Raw genomic sequence first — 18,443 nt, 5'->3', positions numbered from 1 at the left:
TTTCAAGAGACAGACTGCCAGAGAGCAATCACCAGTCATGATGATATTTGGCCAAAGAGAAAACCTTAAAACACAGTGTTATGCTCCAACCTTTCCACTCATTCCTTATAATATGCATTACGATGGAAGTCTCCAATGGTACATTCAGCAAAATTGCAAAGGTGGTGCAATTCTCCACCAGTTTGCTCATCTGCCTGAAACACCTTACATCTGCAAAATGAGCTGAACCCATGCTCCATATCCATGGCCCAGAGTCACCTGCAACCTCCAGAAATCCCTCAGGGCTCTCTGTAAAGGGATGCATGTGGTGCCAGTAAACTTGGATGCTGTCTGAGCAGCCGGAAAAAAAAGTACATTTCTGCTCTCTTTGGTATGCCCAAAGGAGAACAGAACTGGGATACACACGTGAGAAGGCAGAAAAGGCACAGATGCCATATAAATTCCAACAACTATCACCTACACAGCAGCCACCACCACCTCAGGGCCTTCAAATCCTCTCAGAGGAGGCCATGTGAGTCCTGTCAAATACCTCACAAAACCCACTGCCAACCCAAGCCATCTCACAAGAAGCTCTGGCAGTCACTTCAGCAGCAATCAAATATGGACCCCATCTTCAAAATGTTATCATTCCCTCTGCTGCTTGGAAAGACTGCGTAGACTTCACTGTACTGAAAGTAACATCACACGTCAGCTCAAGGCTAGAAGGAGGTGGCCTTCGGTTTTTAATAAAGTATTATATTTATGTTCTCCCCTGTAATTTTCTCATACCCTGCTACAAGAAGCATGGAAAAAGTAAACAGATGTATAAGATTTTTAATGATGCTTTGCCTGTTTGTTTTAGTTAGAGGGTGTCGTTTTTTTGTTGTTGTTTTTTTTTCTTAAACACATGGCAGGAGTTTGTTTTCTATTCTTAGTAACCATCTGAGGCAAAAAGGGCCCATGAAAGAATTGAAGTCCGCAGATGAACTTCCTTTCCGCCAGGATTTTTCTCAGCCATCTCCCCTCCAGTCACTCATGCCAAAATCCCATGCTTTATAGGGGCATCTGTTCTATTCTCTCCAGGCCAAAAAAGGAGACTTTTCAAATCCTTACTACACTTGAGGAAATGTATAGCTCAATGAGCCTAATGCTATTTTCCCATGTACACAGAGCCTGAAGAGCAGTTTTACAACTGCCACCAAAAGGGAAAGTCTCCCCCTCTGCCCTCCCTATTTCCTTCCTCCAGTCACACACTCCCAACTCACTCCTTTCCTATATCTTTTCCTCCTACTGCTCTCCATCTAACTAATTCTTAGCATATGACTGGGGAACTGAGGTGTCAGCCATGTGTGAAACTCTAAATCAACAGCCAATCTGAAATGTTCTCATGGATCCCTATATTGCTCTAAATGTTTCACCCACTCTTCTTTTAACAACTTGGTATACTTCGTATGACAAGAAATACATTTAAAAATACCCTTTCTTATTCTAGTGCTACTCCTAGAGACATTATATCACTTTGTATCATAATAAACAAAGACTCACAGGATTTGACCAAAGTCTGATTAATATTGCTTGATACAAAAAGCACGTCACCCTGAAACTCCACTGCTTGACTGTGATTTATGATCACACGTTGGCCTTAACAGCAAAGCTTGGCAACTCTCACTGTCAATAGAACAAAGTCGTACCAAAATCACACTCTGTATACAAACCTCAAATCTAGGTAGCTTTATCCAAGTAAAATATATTCCCTTCAAAACTTGTATTTCACAGTAAAAACCATATGATGCTAGAATTCCATCCAATTAGAAACCCACAAAACAAAGATTTTAATCTGTTTCAAATAAACAGATGTCGTAGTGCGTATCCACAGACATCGCTGGCATTGCTTTCAATGAAGTCAGTACAAATTAGAACAAAGACAAGAAGAATCTAAGAAAACATGTCCAGGCATTAGCTTCATAAATAAAAGATGGTAAAATTAAGCAGAATGTTAGATATATATTTTCTGTATTACAATCAGTGTTTGAAAAATACCTCTAGAAAATAGACACAGATTGTTTTATTATATTTATAAGTTAAACGCAAACCTGAAAAGCTTTTTTTTTTTTTTTTCCTCTGCAAGCCAAACACATCTCATAATCAGAAGGACACAAAGACTGTAAGAATATATTTAATTATAAAAAAAGCTTTTCTTTTTTTTTAATGTAGATAATTTGGCTGGCCACAATCTTGTTTACACTGAGTCTTTAAGAAGCCAGAACAGGCCCATCAGAGAAAGCATAGGCAGCTTTTAGCAAAAGACGTTAATGCTGTGTACTTAGACCAAAGCCAGTGTTTGTTCTCATGCTGCGCAACCGACCTCTGTGGCTCAGCCTGCAAGTGCACAGACTAGAAACCTGCGTGTAGGATCAGCACACAGCAGTTTGTCTCCTCACAAAAAGGTAAATCACAGCTAAGCTCTGTATCTTGAAGAAAATCAAAAGTACAAGAATAGCTTTCTGACATGGCCCAGTTCTCTGGTAAACTCGAGGCTAAGAGGCTTGTTTGTGAACAAAACTAAGTCAATATTTTCAAATAGATTTTTAGTGCAAATCTTAGTTTTACCATTCATAAAATTCAATAGGTAATTACACAGCTAGGCAAATGTCCTTAGAGGAAAGTAGAAGAATAATGAATTCCCTACATAATTATTTATAGCTGTGTTTTTGAGTGAACACAGTGTAACAGGCATCAAGCCAACATTTAGAGGCAGAAAAAAAACCCACAGATTTATAAAACCTTAAATATTTCAGTAAGCATGTCTGTAGCACACAGTCTATTTCACAACCTAATCTGTCTTTGCGATACACAGAAATCCCAACAACTTAGACTGCTCCTGTGATTAATCATTAGGATTTAAAATAAAACCTTGACAAAGGCAGGTCCAGAAGTGCAAGTACAAAATATGTAACGCTGTCAGAACATGCAATTGCTTAAAATAATGTTGCTGGGAAGTGCCACAGTGTTGTCTGCAAAATATTTTGTTTGATGGGTATTTTGAAAAAAACCCTTGGGAACAAAATCATTACCATGCATCAGTCAAAATGGCAGCAAGTACAGATCAGATCCAATTCAGTCTTTCCTAGCTAACCCCAAGAACAAGCTGCTTATCACTCCAAACCTCAGAAAAGATGGTGAAAACACAATGTTCTTTATCTCCCTAAAGACAACTGATTAAAGTTAGCTAGAAGTCAATTAAAACATGGTGTTTCTCCTTCCCGAATACACTGCTTAATTGCTAATATGAATTCATAACATAAGAAAAAAAAAATTCTTCCTTCTCCAGCTGTTGAAAAGTTAAGAAGGAGCTGCTCACAAATGAAAGAAAGTCCAAGCTGTTATTCTTTAATGCTCCAACATCATAAATAATACTCTGGAGACAAAATGAAACAACAATTCTAAAAAAAAAAAAAAAAATCCCCAACAGATAGGAATATGATCCTAAGCATCCTCCTAAAACCTTATAGGTTTTCAGAATCATAAGCAAAAAACAGAAATAAAAATCCATATCAACAGATAAAGTTCATAGTACAGATGAGATTTAACTGCACTGAAAAGAACTGCTTTAAAATTTTTATTTTATATGTATGTATAAAATTGCTCTTGCTTCAGCTTAATGCTTCCTTTATATGTACCGGTAACAACACTGGATAAATGGCTCTGCTCTTTTTCATTACTCTGAAAAACAAATTTCAATGGAAAAGATCATTGTGCACAGGGTCGTGCAGAGTGCATTTCATCCTCCTTATACAACAGCAGCAATTTTCAAGCAATTTGAATAAAATATTGCTTTGTTCTCACTCATTCAAATAAAACTAAGTTGGCACTGTTCTTACTACTGTAGCACTTGGTATGGAGTGCAGGAAACATGTCAGGAACATACCAGAGCCAGAGGTGCATGTGTCCTTAAGGAAACAATAAAACACAAACACAATAGAGTTTTGTCAATGCAATAGACACCGAATGCCTACTCCTACAGTAGCTTTAGCTCAAATGGCCAGTGCCTCCGTGGACTGAAATGACTGAATCCTGTTTCCAACTTGCTCTTGCACAGTATCTCCAGTACAATTGCTCTTATGCATATTTCAGGACTAGACATATTTTCTCTTACCCAGCACCACTTCCCAGCAGTGCTTGCAGCAAGAACCTGCTCACCTTTCCCAGCTCACCCAGGGAAAGGCCAGGTCAGCTGCAGATGACTCAAAATGACTTAACAGACATCCTTTCTTGTTTATAGTCAGATTTCAGCAATAAATGCTCAGGACAACTCCAGGAATCACCCTTGCATATAGATGGGAGTATTTGTAGAGGTGCATATGAAAATTGCAGGATAAATTCAAAAGTAAATGTGAAAGGAAGTGAGATGAAAGAAGTCAGGTTGCATGCATCTCATGTGCAGATCACAATTACTGCCAACAAACCTAAAACAGCTCACCAAGCCAAAACTGACTTTCCAGTTTTGAGGTAATAATAAAACAAAATAGATCCTATGTTCTACTGGTTTTGGATTAATTTGTCTATTCTACTTATCTGCTGCACTCATCCACTTCAAAGTCTTGGACTCATTTTTTCCTCTTGTAAATAAATGGTTATGGCAGAACAATTAAGTTCATTTATATACAATAAATACTCTCCAGGAGATAGATGAAGAGAAGGCAGTATGCAGCAGTGAGGGAAGGGTAGAGCAGCTGAACCAGCAGAAAACAACTGCATCCACTCTGCTTAATGTATGGGGCGTATCTTCATTAGCATAAGAGAGTAAGCAGTCCCAGGAAGACCAGGACAGGTAAGCCTGCTGAAGATGCAGTCTAAGGTCTGAAATAAATCTCCTAGCACCAACTGTGAAGATGCACTTTTATGCATCTGGTACAACTCAAACTCTACCTGTACATGATTTGCTAGGAATGTTGTGTGATTTTTATCTTTTATTTTTAGTTCTGGACAACACTACATAACATATTTATCCATTAAAATCCCTTCACTATATTCATTGGCAATTTCATATCAAAACTGAGTTTCCTTCAGCAATCTCTTAAATCTCTGATTTTTCCCTGCAGCTCAATTCCCACTCCCCTGTTCAGTCATTTTTATTGTATCACTTGTGTAACTACTAAAACTGGATTTAGAGAATGATATAAAACTCTTTGTAAAAATCTGCACTTGAGGTATCTGTGGTTTGTGTTCCCTTCACAGCCCCAGAAATTATACAGACTTCTTTAGACTATATCTCACCTACACTGATTTATAAGTCTGTTTTTCAAGATTTTCATGAATCATTCCCCACATGCTATAATCAGACAGATCTCCACTGACTATGATAATTCAACTCAACATCTATGTGGAGTTTGAAGATCCATCCTCCTTGCCCTGCTCCTACAAATGATAGCAAGAAGAGATACTTAAGAGTAATTTCAGGCCTCATTTAAGTAAACAAGAAAGTCAAAGAGTTGTGCGTAGCTGGTGTAAAATAAACACTCTTACTCTGCTAAAAATGTTCCAAGCTGAGCTCAACATCCACGAGGAGCTAAGAAAAACAGCAAAACAGACACTTCACAAAGAATTCTTGGGACAAGGAGATCTGTTGCAACTCCCAAACACTACTTTGTCTTTTTCAGAGTATTTTTTTTAACGGAACAAAATGCCATAAATCAGCGATTTATTGATCCAGATCATTTTCATCTTCTTCACTGCCACTGACCAACTCTCATGATCAAGTAATATTTCACACCTATATTCAACAGGCCTCTCTCTTTCAAATCCATGGCCTATCACAAAGCCTGCTAGCATGATCACAACAGGACAAAGCAGAACACTTTTTGCAAACAGAGGATGCATACTGAACTAATGCAACAGCAATGGAGTCAATGAGCGATTTGAAACTGAGATACGTGCAAGACAAGATGGATTAGAGGAAGGTTGGGTGTTTCTTTATAGTAAAACCAAAACCTCTGCAATTAAACCTCCTGAGTTCCAGAAATCCTTCAAAAAAAAAAAAAGCTGACAAGTCTACATTTGTAATGCCACAGCTTAAATCTGCAGGACACAAACAGTGTATTTCTGGCTCTTTGGATGGGTGCGGTTGTGATACAGATCTAAGCACCCTTCATGCTCTGTGGGTTGTCCTCTACCATAAGCACACAGAAGCTTGCTCTCTTAGGTCTGTAGCCAAAGATCCTTCACCATGTTTTTCATTACCTCTGTTGTTCGTCAAAGGCAAACTGTTGATCAAGATAATCAAGTTGTTCGTCAAGCACCCACCCATGTCTAGAGCACCCATGAGGCTCCATATAAGAAGGGGTCCCAAATACATGTGCAGAGGAACAGTCTATGAAACCCTGCAGTACCCCTTCAGCTTCTCCTGGCCTTTCAGCACCTGTTTCATGGGCACAATGCTGCCAAGAGTCTCCCCTCCAAACCATGCCTTTAAATAACAGCAGGAGGAAAGCATAGCAGTGAGCACTGCCTTGCACAGCACTATTTTAAGCAGGAAATCCCCAGGACTAGTAGGTTTTGATGCTTTCTCTCAAATGTTGCCACTTTAGGCACTGCCATGAGACTCCACCTCCTCTTCCAGCTTCAAATACCTGATAGCACTACAGAAAAAAATAATGAAAGCTACTATACATGGAAACAAATTAGAAATGAAAAAGTACTTTTCTGCCAAGATCAAAACAATAGCAACCAAATATTTTTCCCTGTCTTGGCAGAAAAATTGTACTAATCCTCAGGCTACAATATCACTCTTTGATTTGACAATTTATAAAAGACAATTATTTGAACATTAACACCAAGTCCCCCAGACATAAAAGCTGAATACCACAATACCACGTACCTGGCGTACAAAACTATTAGAGGTAGTGTCAGAAGATGTACTCCCATCCGATCCTTTAAACCGATTTTTTCTTCTTGCCCCTTTACCATAAGACTGTTAAAAAAAAAGAAAAAGAAAAACAGATTAGGGATACAATGTTAGTTTATGCTGCACAGACAGCTCTCAGCGCAAGCTTTACCAGCGACTACTAGGCCAGCAGAGCTTCAAATGATCAGCTTTGTGCCAGCTGATAATCAGTGTTCAGTAAGTAACTGATGGGGCTACACGCATATGTGCTCACTAACAAAGTTAGATTCGGCGAATTGAGCTTTGAATGTTTATTTTTTCACATTCAGCTTTGGAGAAGCATTTATAAACTTGTATAGTTGTATTATTCAAGCAAGTCAAATTGACTAAGAAGTACAGCAGCTCGCCTAAACGCAAGCTAGGATGGGCGATAATGGGTCAGCTTCCAGCACACCACAGCTGTGAGTCAAGTCAGCTGAGGGAACAGCAAACAGTGACCAACAGCTTCTCCATTTAGAAGACACGAACTGAAGATAAACATAAAAACAATGACAACTTAAAAAAAGAAAGTTAAATTAATGAAAAGTAGCATAATAGGTGAAGAAGAACTGAATATGAAACTGGAAGGATACGTATAACTGAAAAAGCATTGTTTCAATCTATCAAAAAGACAAAAGGAGAATGAAGTAAAAGGGATTAAACTATGTTTTAGAAATACAGCAAATGACCACCTCCCTCAAAAAAAAAAAAAACAGTTTTTGTTCTGTGAGATGAATACAAACCGTCAATAAATACTATAAATCAAAACAAACAAACAAACAAACAAACAAAAAAAAAACAACCAAAAACACGTGTGAGTTCAAAACCATGCTATTTGCAACCACTTTTTGGAGAATGACAGTAAACTATGTTGTGATCAGCTGAAACATTTCCAGATAAAACAGAATCTTGCAGATTTGTTCTGCACAACTACATTAGGATACAGCCCTTTATATCTAGTCATATTTCTAAAGTTCATCTAAACTTGCAATAAAACCATGTCTTGACAGCTTCAAATATTATTTTCCTTGAGACTGATAAATGTACTTTTTTGTCACTCATCACTCTGCTTTAAAGGTCACTTTACTGATCTATCTCTCTGGCTCTGGCAGAGAGACATCTCCTGTCTTTAACTACCTCCCACAGGTCCCAGCAATAAGCAGGGTCTCCCTCTGCACTTCCAAGGTCTGGTTTGGCATATGCCTAATTTTAGCTCCCATCTTGCATTCATCACTGAACTTCAAAGGTCCACAATAAGTTAGGGGGAAAAAAAAGCAAGGAAAAACTACAGCAGCCACCCTCACCCTCCATGCTGTGATTTGTATCGTGTCTCCCTCCAGACTATCTCACTATCCTTTTCCCAAGAGTAAAAACTCAATTACAGAAATTCCATCATTTATTTACAGCATGCCACTAAAAATAATTTTTAAAAAGTCTTGCTAATAGTGTGCTAGTGTGCTCATACCCCACTACATTACAATAAGTAATTATATTATTTATTTCATTACTATTTTCTGAAACCCTCGGTCCTTGCATTCACATCATTCCACCATCTTTGGCCATAAGCTGCATTGGTCCTGAGTTTAGGAACAAAGAGAAAACTATGATCAGTGCATTGGAGAACGAGCTTGCAAACATGTTATGATGCAGACAGCAAACCTCAGGAGGAAACCCTGCGTGGGTGCACCAAGTGTGTCCCTCCCCGGGTTTGGGCAATGTGCAGAGCACCAGAAAGAGCTCTGGGCAAAATCCCATCAGCTTTCATAGTAGGAAAGGACAGGCTCAGAGGCACAGTTAAAATTTCATGCTGGAACCATCTACTGATCATGACTTCAAAGTCTGAGCTTTGACTCTTAGCTAACAAATATTAAATACGACAGAATACATCAGAGCCTAAAAGTAATCGTGGAGGATGACAAATAGCCACTACTAAGTAAGATCATTTTTCAAATCAACAAATGCAGATAGCTTGCCTCCAAGAGATGCAGCAGAACAACTTCAGGCTGTATACAGACCACTAATGTTGACTCGGGGGGGCTTCAGAGCTCTGCTTAGACTCCAGCATTACACCAGTATTTTAAAAAGAAACAACAGATCTGCCAGCCTGACACTGACTCTCGGCAAAATAATTTAATGTGCTACAACATTGAACTAACAATAACTTAAGAGCAATATTCTCCCAAACTTTTTTGGGAGACAGGGAGACATTTTGGGAGACAGCAAAGACATTTTATTAATATGATTTTTACAAAAAGAGAGAGGCTGTGGAGTCTCCTCCTCGGAGATCTTCAGAAGCCACCTGGACATGGTCCTGGGCTCCTGCTCTGGGTGTCCCTGCTGGAGCAGGGGCTGGGCCACATGGATCTGAGCACCCCGCCAACCTCAGCTCTTCTGGGATTTTGTGAAAACTGAAGTGAACGAGAATTGGTACTAGCAACATGTTGCTTAAGGCAGAACTATTAAAAAAAAAAAACAAAACATAATGCACATCATGGGGATGAAAATATACGACTTTCTGATGAATCAAGTAAGTCACGATACATAAATTGAAAAGTGAACCAGGAATGATTACACATGGTTGTATTTCTAAAAGGAATCTTTGGCAAAATAAGAAAATTTTGATCCTACAAAGGACTTTACATGTCTGTAAGAATAAAGAGTAGACTGGAAGCGCTATTACCAGTAAACTGTTGAAGAAATGTTCCAGTTAATGTTAGATTAGACAGTTCCTTGTGAATCATCTTTATTCCACATGATAAGACAGAATATTAAGGTGACACATAATATATACAAATTGTCTTTAACACTGATGACCTTTAAATAAAAACTTTTTTTTTTTTAATCAAAATTTGCCAGCAGTTAAAAATTGCTAACATTGAAGCAACTACAGTGGCACAGTTACTTGTCAACATTCTGAGCATCTTTTCTCCATTTTTGTGAAGGATACAGAAATATATTTACAAAAAAAAATAAAGATTCAAAGTATTCACATGGTAGCTCAAATGTATAAGGAATCTACATAAAGAACTAGGCAATTTCATACATAATGTATATAGACTATAATGCTATGTAATCCCTGAGGAGATACTACAACAATGAACATATATTCTCTTCCACAATCACATTTCTGTATTTGTAACCAGTTTCTTCAATATTTACTTTACTTATAAAATCATTTATTCAGTTTTATAAGGCAAAAAAATTACTGCAAAAACAAAATAGACTCAGATTTACAAGGACGAAATAAACAAGACTGGAATAAAAAAGCATTGCAAGCAGGGAGACAAACTGCTTCTCTACCTGCATAGCAACAACTAAAAGCCTTCATTTCAGGCAACATCACAGCCCAAATCCACCTCAAATGTACTCTTACCTTGATTTTTTAGTCCCTGTTTTTGTTTTTTATTGTTTGTTTTTTTCTCATGCACAGCAGCCTGTGCATTTTTGTTTCAGTCTCATATAAGTGAAAACTGTTGGAGGGCACCAGCTGCATGCCAACTTTGCACATAGGACATGTCGGACAGGATGGCAGGCTGCAGGGAGGGCCCACAGTGCAGCTGCTTTCCTGCATAGACTGATTCTGAGTTAGAGGAAAGGGAGGACAGCTTCGGCATGTGAGAAAAGGCTGATTTGACGGCTGCTCTTGTTATTTTAAAGGATACCAATCTGGGACCACATTTGTCTTCTATGCCTTCCAAGCCTATTCCCACAGCCAGAAATGTTGGAAACTTTGTTCTAAACATGTGATAAGTCTTCCACAAACAAACAGATTTCAAAAAATGATTAAGTGTCTCTGTCATGTAAAGAACCATGAATACTCATCCTGTCCTATTCATTATATTTTGCTTTTTTAATGTATTTTTTCCATAAGAGCTTCATGCAAAAATAAGAACTTTGTACCAAAAGAAAAAATAAACACAATCTATGAGATACATGCAATTCAGTGGAGGGGGAGGAGGGGACTGGAAATCACAGTGAATCCAATATGTTATTGTGATTTCCATATGAAAATCAGCTGTCTAATCTATGTTCTATTCAGCAGTTGGCTGTAATTACGTAGCTAAAAATAAAGGACTGAATCACGTTATGTGAGCATTGTGAGCATTGGCCAGCAAAAGCAATAACCTGGGGCACCTTCCTTAAACACAGTAGTCCTGCCCACCAAAACCACCTTAATCCCATCTTGTACTGTAACTCAACCCAGTTCATGTTAATACAGCAGGCTCCAGTCTTGACAATAAGTCTGTTTATATAAGAAGTTTGCTGAAGGAAACATTCTCACTGGATTTCAGCATCACTCCTTTCACAAAGATCTGTATACATGTAAGTGTTTACAGGATCAAAACTGTAGCTTGGTTTATTAGTCAGATGTGTGAAGTTCTTTTAAAATCAGTGAAGCTGCCAGAGACAAGAAACACAACCGCACGCATTTATGTTCTACAGCTTCTTAAAATACCTGGCAGACTATGTGAAGCCCTAAAAAAAACCTACCAAAGTCATCTTGTAAAGAGCAGTTCATCAACAGAGACTTAACAAAGCAAAGGACAGCTCTGTTTTCCAGCCCTGACGTGCAAATACATCATGCAACCTTTGTTCAGACCATATAATCAAACAAAATATGGGAATCATATGAAGCATTACAGGCATAAACAGCAGTTTCCTAGTAATGAACAGTTTCATATACAGCTACCTCAAGTTATTGCAAACAGATGAGATTAACACTGCCCAGTGAAACCCTCCCATTTTAATGAGGTTCAGCCTCAAGACGGGAAAGGCATTTATCTGTAACATTTAATCCTCTAACAAATGTAACGAGCAGAAGGCATGCTTGATCATTGTATCAAAATCCTATCACCTGGAAGAGGTGATAAAACATTTCAGATTGTCAGCTATCTACAGCCAAGGAACTGATCTTCAGTGAAAGTCTGAACAAAGCCTTAACCAGCAACCACTCCAGTGGTATATTATACCAAAGAGAAACAGACATAGTGTAAGTCTGAGCCTTTACTAATTATAACAGATAAAATAGCATCAGCCATCAAGACTGATGCCATGGTTAAACACAAAAATAAATTCAGGACATAGGAGCCACATATGAAAATCCTCCCTCTGCTGGACCTACTCAAAGAATAAAAGAAGGAGCAGAAGAATTAGGCATCAAAGTCACTGAAATGGATTCAAGTCTTGAAATAGACAATGAGGTCAGAAAGGAAACAGGGAGAAAAAAAACAAACAAAACAAAAACAGAAAATAAAAATTCAGAACTGGAATGAAGCTTACATGACTTCAAATGAACAAAGGGCCAGTTACAAGGACCAAAAGAACACCAAAAGGTAAAGAAAAAGGCCTCAGGATTGAGCTTCCCAGGACTCCATTGCTCCATCCCACCATTGGAACGGAGACAACAGAGCAATGTTGGACACAACAACGTATCCTGGCTGGCCTTGCTCCCAGAGCTGGGGTTTCAGGTCACCCTACATTCGCTCTGTGACACGCCTTCAGTGAGGAAGCTGCCTACAGAGCACAGACTCATGTTCCCATAGCAGAGAACAATCCCAAAGTTAGGTATCAAAACCTGGATTTCTTTAAAAAAAAAAAAAAAAAAAAAAAATTTGCAGTGATGACAATACAGATAAGACCAGGGATCCCTTGCGAAATCTTATCAAAGTGAGGATCTCCATGGTCACCAAGTTAAAATGCTGAGGCTGCCAAGTCCATTCAACAGCCCTTCTTTAAAATCTAATACCTAACCAACAAAACAACAACAAAACACGAATAAAATTACTTATCCAAACTTGCATTCATCATCCCTATATAAATATTTGACAACTGTCACTTTTGCTCTCACTAAAAAGAAATCACTTCTGCAGAGAGTTATTTGGTGCTCCTTTCTGCTGGCCTGCAATAATGCCTTTCCAGTGCTGCCACCAGAAATAGCCCAGTTCTCACCAGTTTATGCACTTCTGAGCCAGCTCCCTGTGCTCCCACACTCTCCCTGGGGCCCTAAGTCAGGGCATTCAGTAGTTTCCACTTCAGCAGACAGCAGGTGGGGGACCTGACCTGCTCTCTTCTTTTCAGAGACTCAGGACACCACATTGGTCAAACTCTGCTGCCCATCTCCCCACTGCACCACTGACAATGTCTGCTCCTAACTGAGCTCACAACATCAGCAGGCACTGAGGCCTGTGCCCAAACTCAACCATGCCTCCCGCAGCCTTTAGAATCAGACACTACAGTTGCAGACCATGTGCCTTCTCTTCCCCATGAGTTTATTTCTTCTTGTTACACACAAAATACACCTGTCTTGGCAAAAGACTTGCAAGTACAGCAGCTGCCTATGGAAAGTTTCCCTCTGCCCTGCAGGGCAGGAAGGCTGATTTGGGTTGCTTTGTGTTATTTTGAAACTCTTCTGTCCTGGCACAGAAAAGAACTGAGAAAAAGCAGCAGAAGAAAAGTAACTGAGACTCCAGAGAAGTCAAGCTTGGAAGTGTACAGGAACTTTTCATCCACAACTGTTCAAAATTATAAACCTAGTGACAAAACAAGACAAAAACAGAGAAAGCCTCCAGAAAATGGCTAGCTCGCACAGAAGTTAGGAATGAATATGCTAAATTGCTTCACAGAGATTTTGCAGTCTAGGAAAATGTTAAGAAAAAAAAGCAAACAGTAACTATAGCCCACAAATGCTGATGATGTGCAACACCTGAGCGGCAAGGAAATGTCTCTGGGTGAGACAACCATGCATCTTTACCTGTCACTGGTGGATTTTGGACAATGCAAAACAAACCCTAAAAGCAGAGAAGGATTATCAGAAAAGTAACAGCTGAAAGATGAAGGGCTTTCTTTAGTCAAAGACTATCAAAATGTATTTTTGAGTGCAATGCTGTAAAGAGGCTACCACATCAAGAGAGAAAATACTGCCTCTTACCCAGGACCACAAAAAGCCCAATCTATTAGTTTGATTTCTTTTCTTCTTTATTCATATATGGTCCTGCTCTCACATCTGGCTTGCAGGGATGCTGCCAGAAGAGAATAAAGCCTTCTATGCCAGTATTGAGAATGGCTGTTGCTATTGTATGATTGAAAAAAGGGATACAAATCGTGTCTGTTTGTCACCTCCAAGGCGTTCTCTTTAGTTAGACAGGAGAGATACACTGTTGCAAACGTTCACTTGAACGCTGTGCATCCCGATAAATCAGCTTAGCTGAAATGGAGCAGCAGAGGGCAGTGTGATTAATCCGCGGGGAATATATCGCCGCTCCCTTCAGCCCTCATCACCACCGGACAGGCGGGAGGGAACGGTGCCATGCAGCTGAAAAGACAGCTAGAAATCTGCGAAGGGCAGGGCCCACAACTGCACTGATATTCTCGAATCGTCAGAACGCACACTGCTCCAAAATTCCCGTGAGCATCACTCACGGTCAGTACAGAATAGGATTTGAGGCTACCCGACCCAACTCCATGCTGTACCCCGAGCAGTGGCAGCCCCTGCCCATGCCAAGAGCCACTCCAGCAGCCTTTGGGCCGGGAGGGGGGAGCATGGAACAGTACAGGGCCACAGAGGAAATCTAAATGCGAGTGAAAGAGCTGGAGAAAACAATTAAGAAGGGAACTGTTTTCATTTCAGATGTGTCAAGCTGTTACAGCCCGCACTGCAAGATGATAGATAAGAAGGCAAGGAAGAGAACAGGAGGAAAATGATAATGGGGAATAGGGAAGAATTCATCCAGGGCACGATGCCTCCTCCCTCCACAAGGCAGCCTGTTGATGCCTGCTAAGAGGCTTCATTATATTGTCTTAGAAATATCCCACGTAATTCACTGACCTGAGTGCAAAGGCTGTACCTATAGCATAACCCGGGAAGTCGTGGAATGAGAAAATAGAAATTACATCTGGTGATTCCTGGGGATTGATAGACTTTGAATCAGGATCAGAAAAAAAAATTAAATGAGGGGGAAAAAAAGGAGAAGGACCGAGAACCACCACGAAAGGCATTAATATGCTCTATTGTAACAGGTTATATACAAATTGCCATAGCATCTACGTTCATTAAGATGTTTCATTTACATATTTGGATTCAGATTTCTAGATCTGAGAGGTTTTTGAAAGAAAAATTTCAAGATGGTAATGAATTTGATTTTTCAAAAATCAGATACTGATTATCAACCACTGATCCCGTTCAACAGTTTGCTTGTTTTACATTTTCTGAAAATCAGATGCTGAGTTTATTACAAAAGGGTGACACCTAAAACTGCTACTTTGCAGTGACACAGACACAAGCACAGCGAATAATGTCACTACCAGCACATGCACACACCTGGCCATAGCAGACAGCTAAAAGCACACCACAAACCCTGCTTCAACTGGAATCACAGTGAGCACTCAGAACTACATACTTAAGTAACACAGTGTTCTAGGTAACACAGAAGCACGAACAGTTTCCCCCACTGCAAAGAACTTCCCAGGGAGATCATGGTACGATTGCCAGGATCAACACCTGCAGGGATTTTATTCCTTTTACAGATCTTGTTAGAAAAACACACTAAAGAAATAGATTATATGCAAGGACTATCTAGGAACAGTTCATGTATTTCATAATCTCTTAAGAGAAACTGCTTCCAGAGTGTTAAATGCATTCACGCCTCTGCCAAGCAGTGATGTTTGGCTGAAATTGATGGCCGGACACAATCCAAGGTATCGACCGCGATGTACAGCCAGATTAAAAGAAACACTCAGCTTTGCAAAAGTAAAATTCTTGGGTAAGAGAAATCCTGAGGCTTGCTACAAGTATATAGAGGCTCTTCAATTATATTTTGCTTAACTATAATTACCAGAAGTAGCACTTCGGAGAGAATACTTTGAGGAGTGATATCACTCCATAAGCTCACACGACGCATTACTTGGCATGAAATTTTTCTAGGATTGATACATAAGCACCTCAGTGAAAAAGATAGTGGTGGGCATAGCTGGAGGACTTGTCGGCAACCTACTTGATCATTCACTCACTCTCATTAAGCTTCTCCTTCTCACTGTGTTTTCTAAAGCAGCAAGATCTTATCATATTGATTTTCTGGAAATCGTGTTAATGGAGCAAAAACCCAGGTCAGAATAATTGCCTCTGAATACAGAGCATGCTAAGGAATGAGGTGAATGTTATTATTCAGCCAAAGGGTTTATGTAGGTCTAGGGTACATATGTATGAAGATGATTCTCGTCTTGCCTGACAGTCTGGTTCTGAAAACTGAAAATTATTCACTCAACCAAAAAGCTGTGTCACCACTATCTTAAAAATTGGCTTTTTGGCTTCAGGTGTTCAGAAACCAATTCTATAAAATAGAAGTACTTTACCTGAATCGCACATAATGTATGTGTTGGCAAGCCATCTTTCTCTCTAAACAGAGGTTCTTTATAACTAGTGAAAAGGGAGTGGAGAGTGAAAATCAGCTTTCTGATCAGTGTTTGACCTGCAGTACCAATGTGTCATGATTTGACAGTCACCGATTCCGCACTTAGGGCTGAAAAGATACAAAAGGGTGTGGGTCAGAAACGAGTTCCTTTGCCACTGTTTCTGGAGAGGGGGGCAAAGCATACGGCCCTACCAAAATGTGCTCTGCGCTCAGAGACCGCAGACAAATCCACATCCAAAGAGACACTTGTTCAGCCCCATCGCGGCCGCGTTTCAGTGCCGGGCTTTGCTCTGCTGTCACCGCTCCCAGCACCCACGGAGCAATTAGCGACTCCTGCGCCAGACGGGCAGCGCCTTCCCGTGACAATCCGGCACTCCTGCGATGGCACCAGACCGCCTCAGAGGACATAAAGCGTCAGGAAAAGCTTCGGCGGCAGCAAATGAAACCGCCACCCCAAAAGGAAAAAAACTCCGAGCTCGAGCAAGCATGTTTGCAATTTAAAACGCACGCAATCGGATTTTACCACCCTTTGAGTGGGTTTAAAAATAGCACCGAAAGTCTTTGTAGCCAACTATTGCAAACTCGAAGGCGTTATGCAACGTTCCTCAATTAAGCAGGAACCACCTTTCGGAGCGCAGCCCTCTCCCCGCGGCGCCCGTCCACCTGAGCTCTCGGACAGCCCCGCGGCGGCCGCGCCGCCGCTGCCGGAGCGCCCATCCGCGCCTCGGAACCCGCGCGGCCCCTCCGCTCCCGCCCGGCCGGCACCAACAGGTTACCGCGGCGGGGAGCCCGGCCGGGACCTGTCGCCGACAGCGCGCCGAGCGCGGGCGCAACGCGTGCCGCCCGCCCACCCTCCGGAGAGCCGCCGGCTTCTCGCGGCTCGCGCGCCGGGGGCCGGCGGCGCTCCGGGTGCCAAACTTTTCCGAGCGCGGAGCCCGCGCCGAGGGCCGCGCCCCGGCCGCTCCCCGCCGCCCCTCCCGGCTCCCGAGCCCCGCGGTGCCGCCGGGCCCCGCCGCCCCCGCCCTACCTGCGCTGCCGCCGCGGGCAGGGGGTTGTCCAGCAGCTCCATCGGCACCTCCTGCGCCGGGCTGGGAGGCGATTTGGCCATGTCGCTCTGGACCATTGGCGTGAAGCCGGGCAGAGCCGAGCCCCGCGGCGGGGCAGAGGCGGGCAGAGCCGAGGCGGGGCGGCGCGGCGCCCCTCAGCGCCCGGCCATGCCGGGGAGCGGGCGGGAGGGCCGAGGCGGGCGGGCGGCGGCGCGGCCCTGCCTGCTGCCGGCGAGGAGCGCGCGGCGCGGCGCCGGGGGACGGGGCACTGCCGGCGGCGGGCGCGGGGGGAGGGCAGGGGGCGGCGCGTGGGGATGAGGGAAAGTGACAGCGAGCATCTCCCTCCCGGCAGCTACCGGGCGGCGGGAGCGGGGCAGCGCCGCCCTTCTCGCGTCCCTCCCTCGCGGCCTCCCCGCCGGGGAGAGAGGGAGAAAGTTGGGGCGGGAGGGAGGCAGGGTAGGCCCGGCCCGCCCCCGAGCCCCGCTGAGAGCAGAGGGGAGCGCGGGGTGGAGCCGGGCGCTGTGTGAGAAAGGCGCTGCCCGCCACGCCCTGCCCTGCCCGGGTTCCGTGGCCCCGCGTGCATCACCGGCTGGATGAGGTGGTGAACGGCTCTGAGCTTCTCCACCGCAAAGTTCTGCGTTTGTAGGCTTTCACTGCACCTCTTGGAGCTGGCTGCGTGCACAGCAGCAAGGACTGAGCGGGATGGAGCTGGCAGGTGGGATGGAGCTCCCTGCCTGGTTGTGTATAAGGATGACAGGGCAGCGTTAACTGATTTCTGAAGAACTCGTTTATAACTTGGCTCAGGAGGAACACGCTGCTCCCCTGAGGTGATGGCTGGCCTAATGGATGAGGCATCTGAGCACATAGGCACACGATGGACGGAGTGGAGTAGAGCATGTACTCTACAGAACGTGTTGCCACTCCATGTCTTTCTTGGGCCAGGCCTGTCTGCATGCCAGGCAGCACAGAGAGAAGGTTCTGCTTCTGAAATCACTTAGTGTTTATGAGATCTCTTATTGATAAACAATGACAAATCATTAAATAAACTCTGAATGGCCACGTGTGTCCTATATTTAAAATTGCATCAGT

The 18,443-nt window shown here is 42.4% G+C and overlaps 1 protein-coding gene across 5 annotated transcripts in view; it reads right to left on the bottom strand.

Annotated features, from left to right (window-relative positions):
• CACNB2 (calcium voltage-gated channel auxiliary subunit beta 2) overlaps positions 1-17,549 on the bottom strand; it is a 223,331-nt gene extending 205,782 nt beyond the window's left edge. For all 5 annotated transcript variants that reach the window (XM_031614479.2, XM_090142912.1, XM_031614477.2 and 2 more), the window contains exons 1-2: positions 17,336-17,549; positions 6,857-6,949 (exon numbers count right to left, since the gene is read on the bottom strand). In XM_031614479.2, the coding sequence (XP_031470339.2) occupies positions 6,857-6,949; positions 17,336-17,431 (189 nt within the window). In that variant the 5' untranslated portion in view covers positions 17,432-17,549. The remainder of the gene's footprint in view (positions 1-6,856; positions 6,950-17,335) is intronic.
• Positions 17,550-18,443: the final 894 nt, after the last annotated feature.

Source organism: Phasianus colchicus, chromosome 6 (assembly GCF_987193195.1).
Source record: "Phasianus colchicus chromosome 6, bPhaCol1.hap1.1, whole genome shotgun sequence".
Lineage (NCBI taxonomy): Eukaryota > Metazoa > Chordata > Aves > Galliformes > Phasianidae > Phasianus > Phasianus colchicus.
This window is presented reverse-complemented; position numbering and strand designations above follow the sequence as displayed.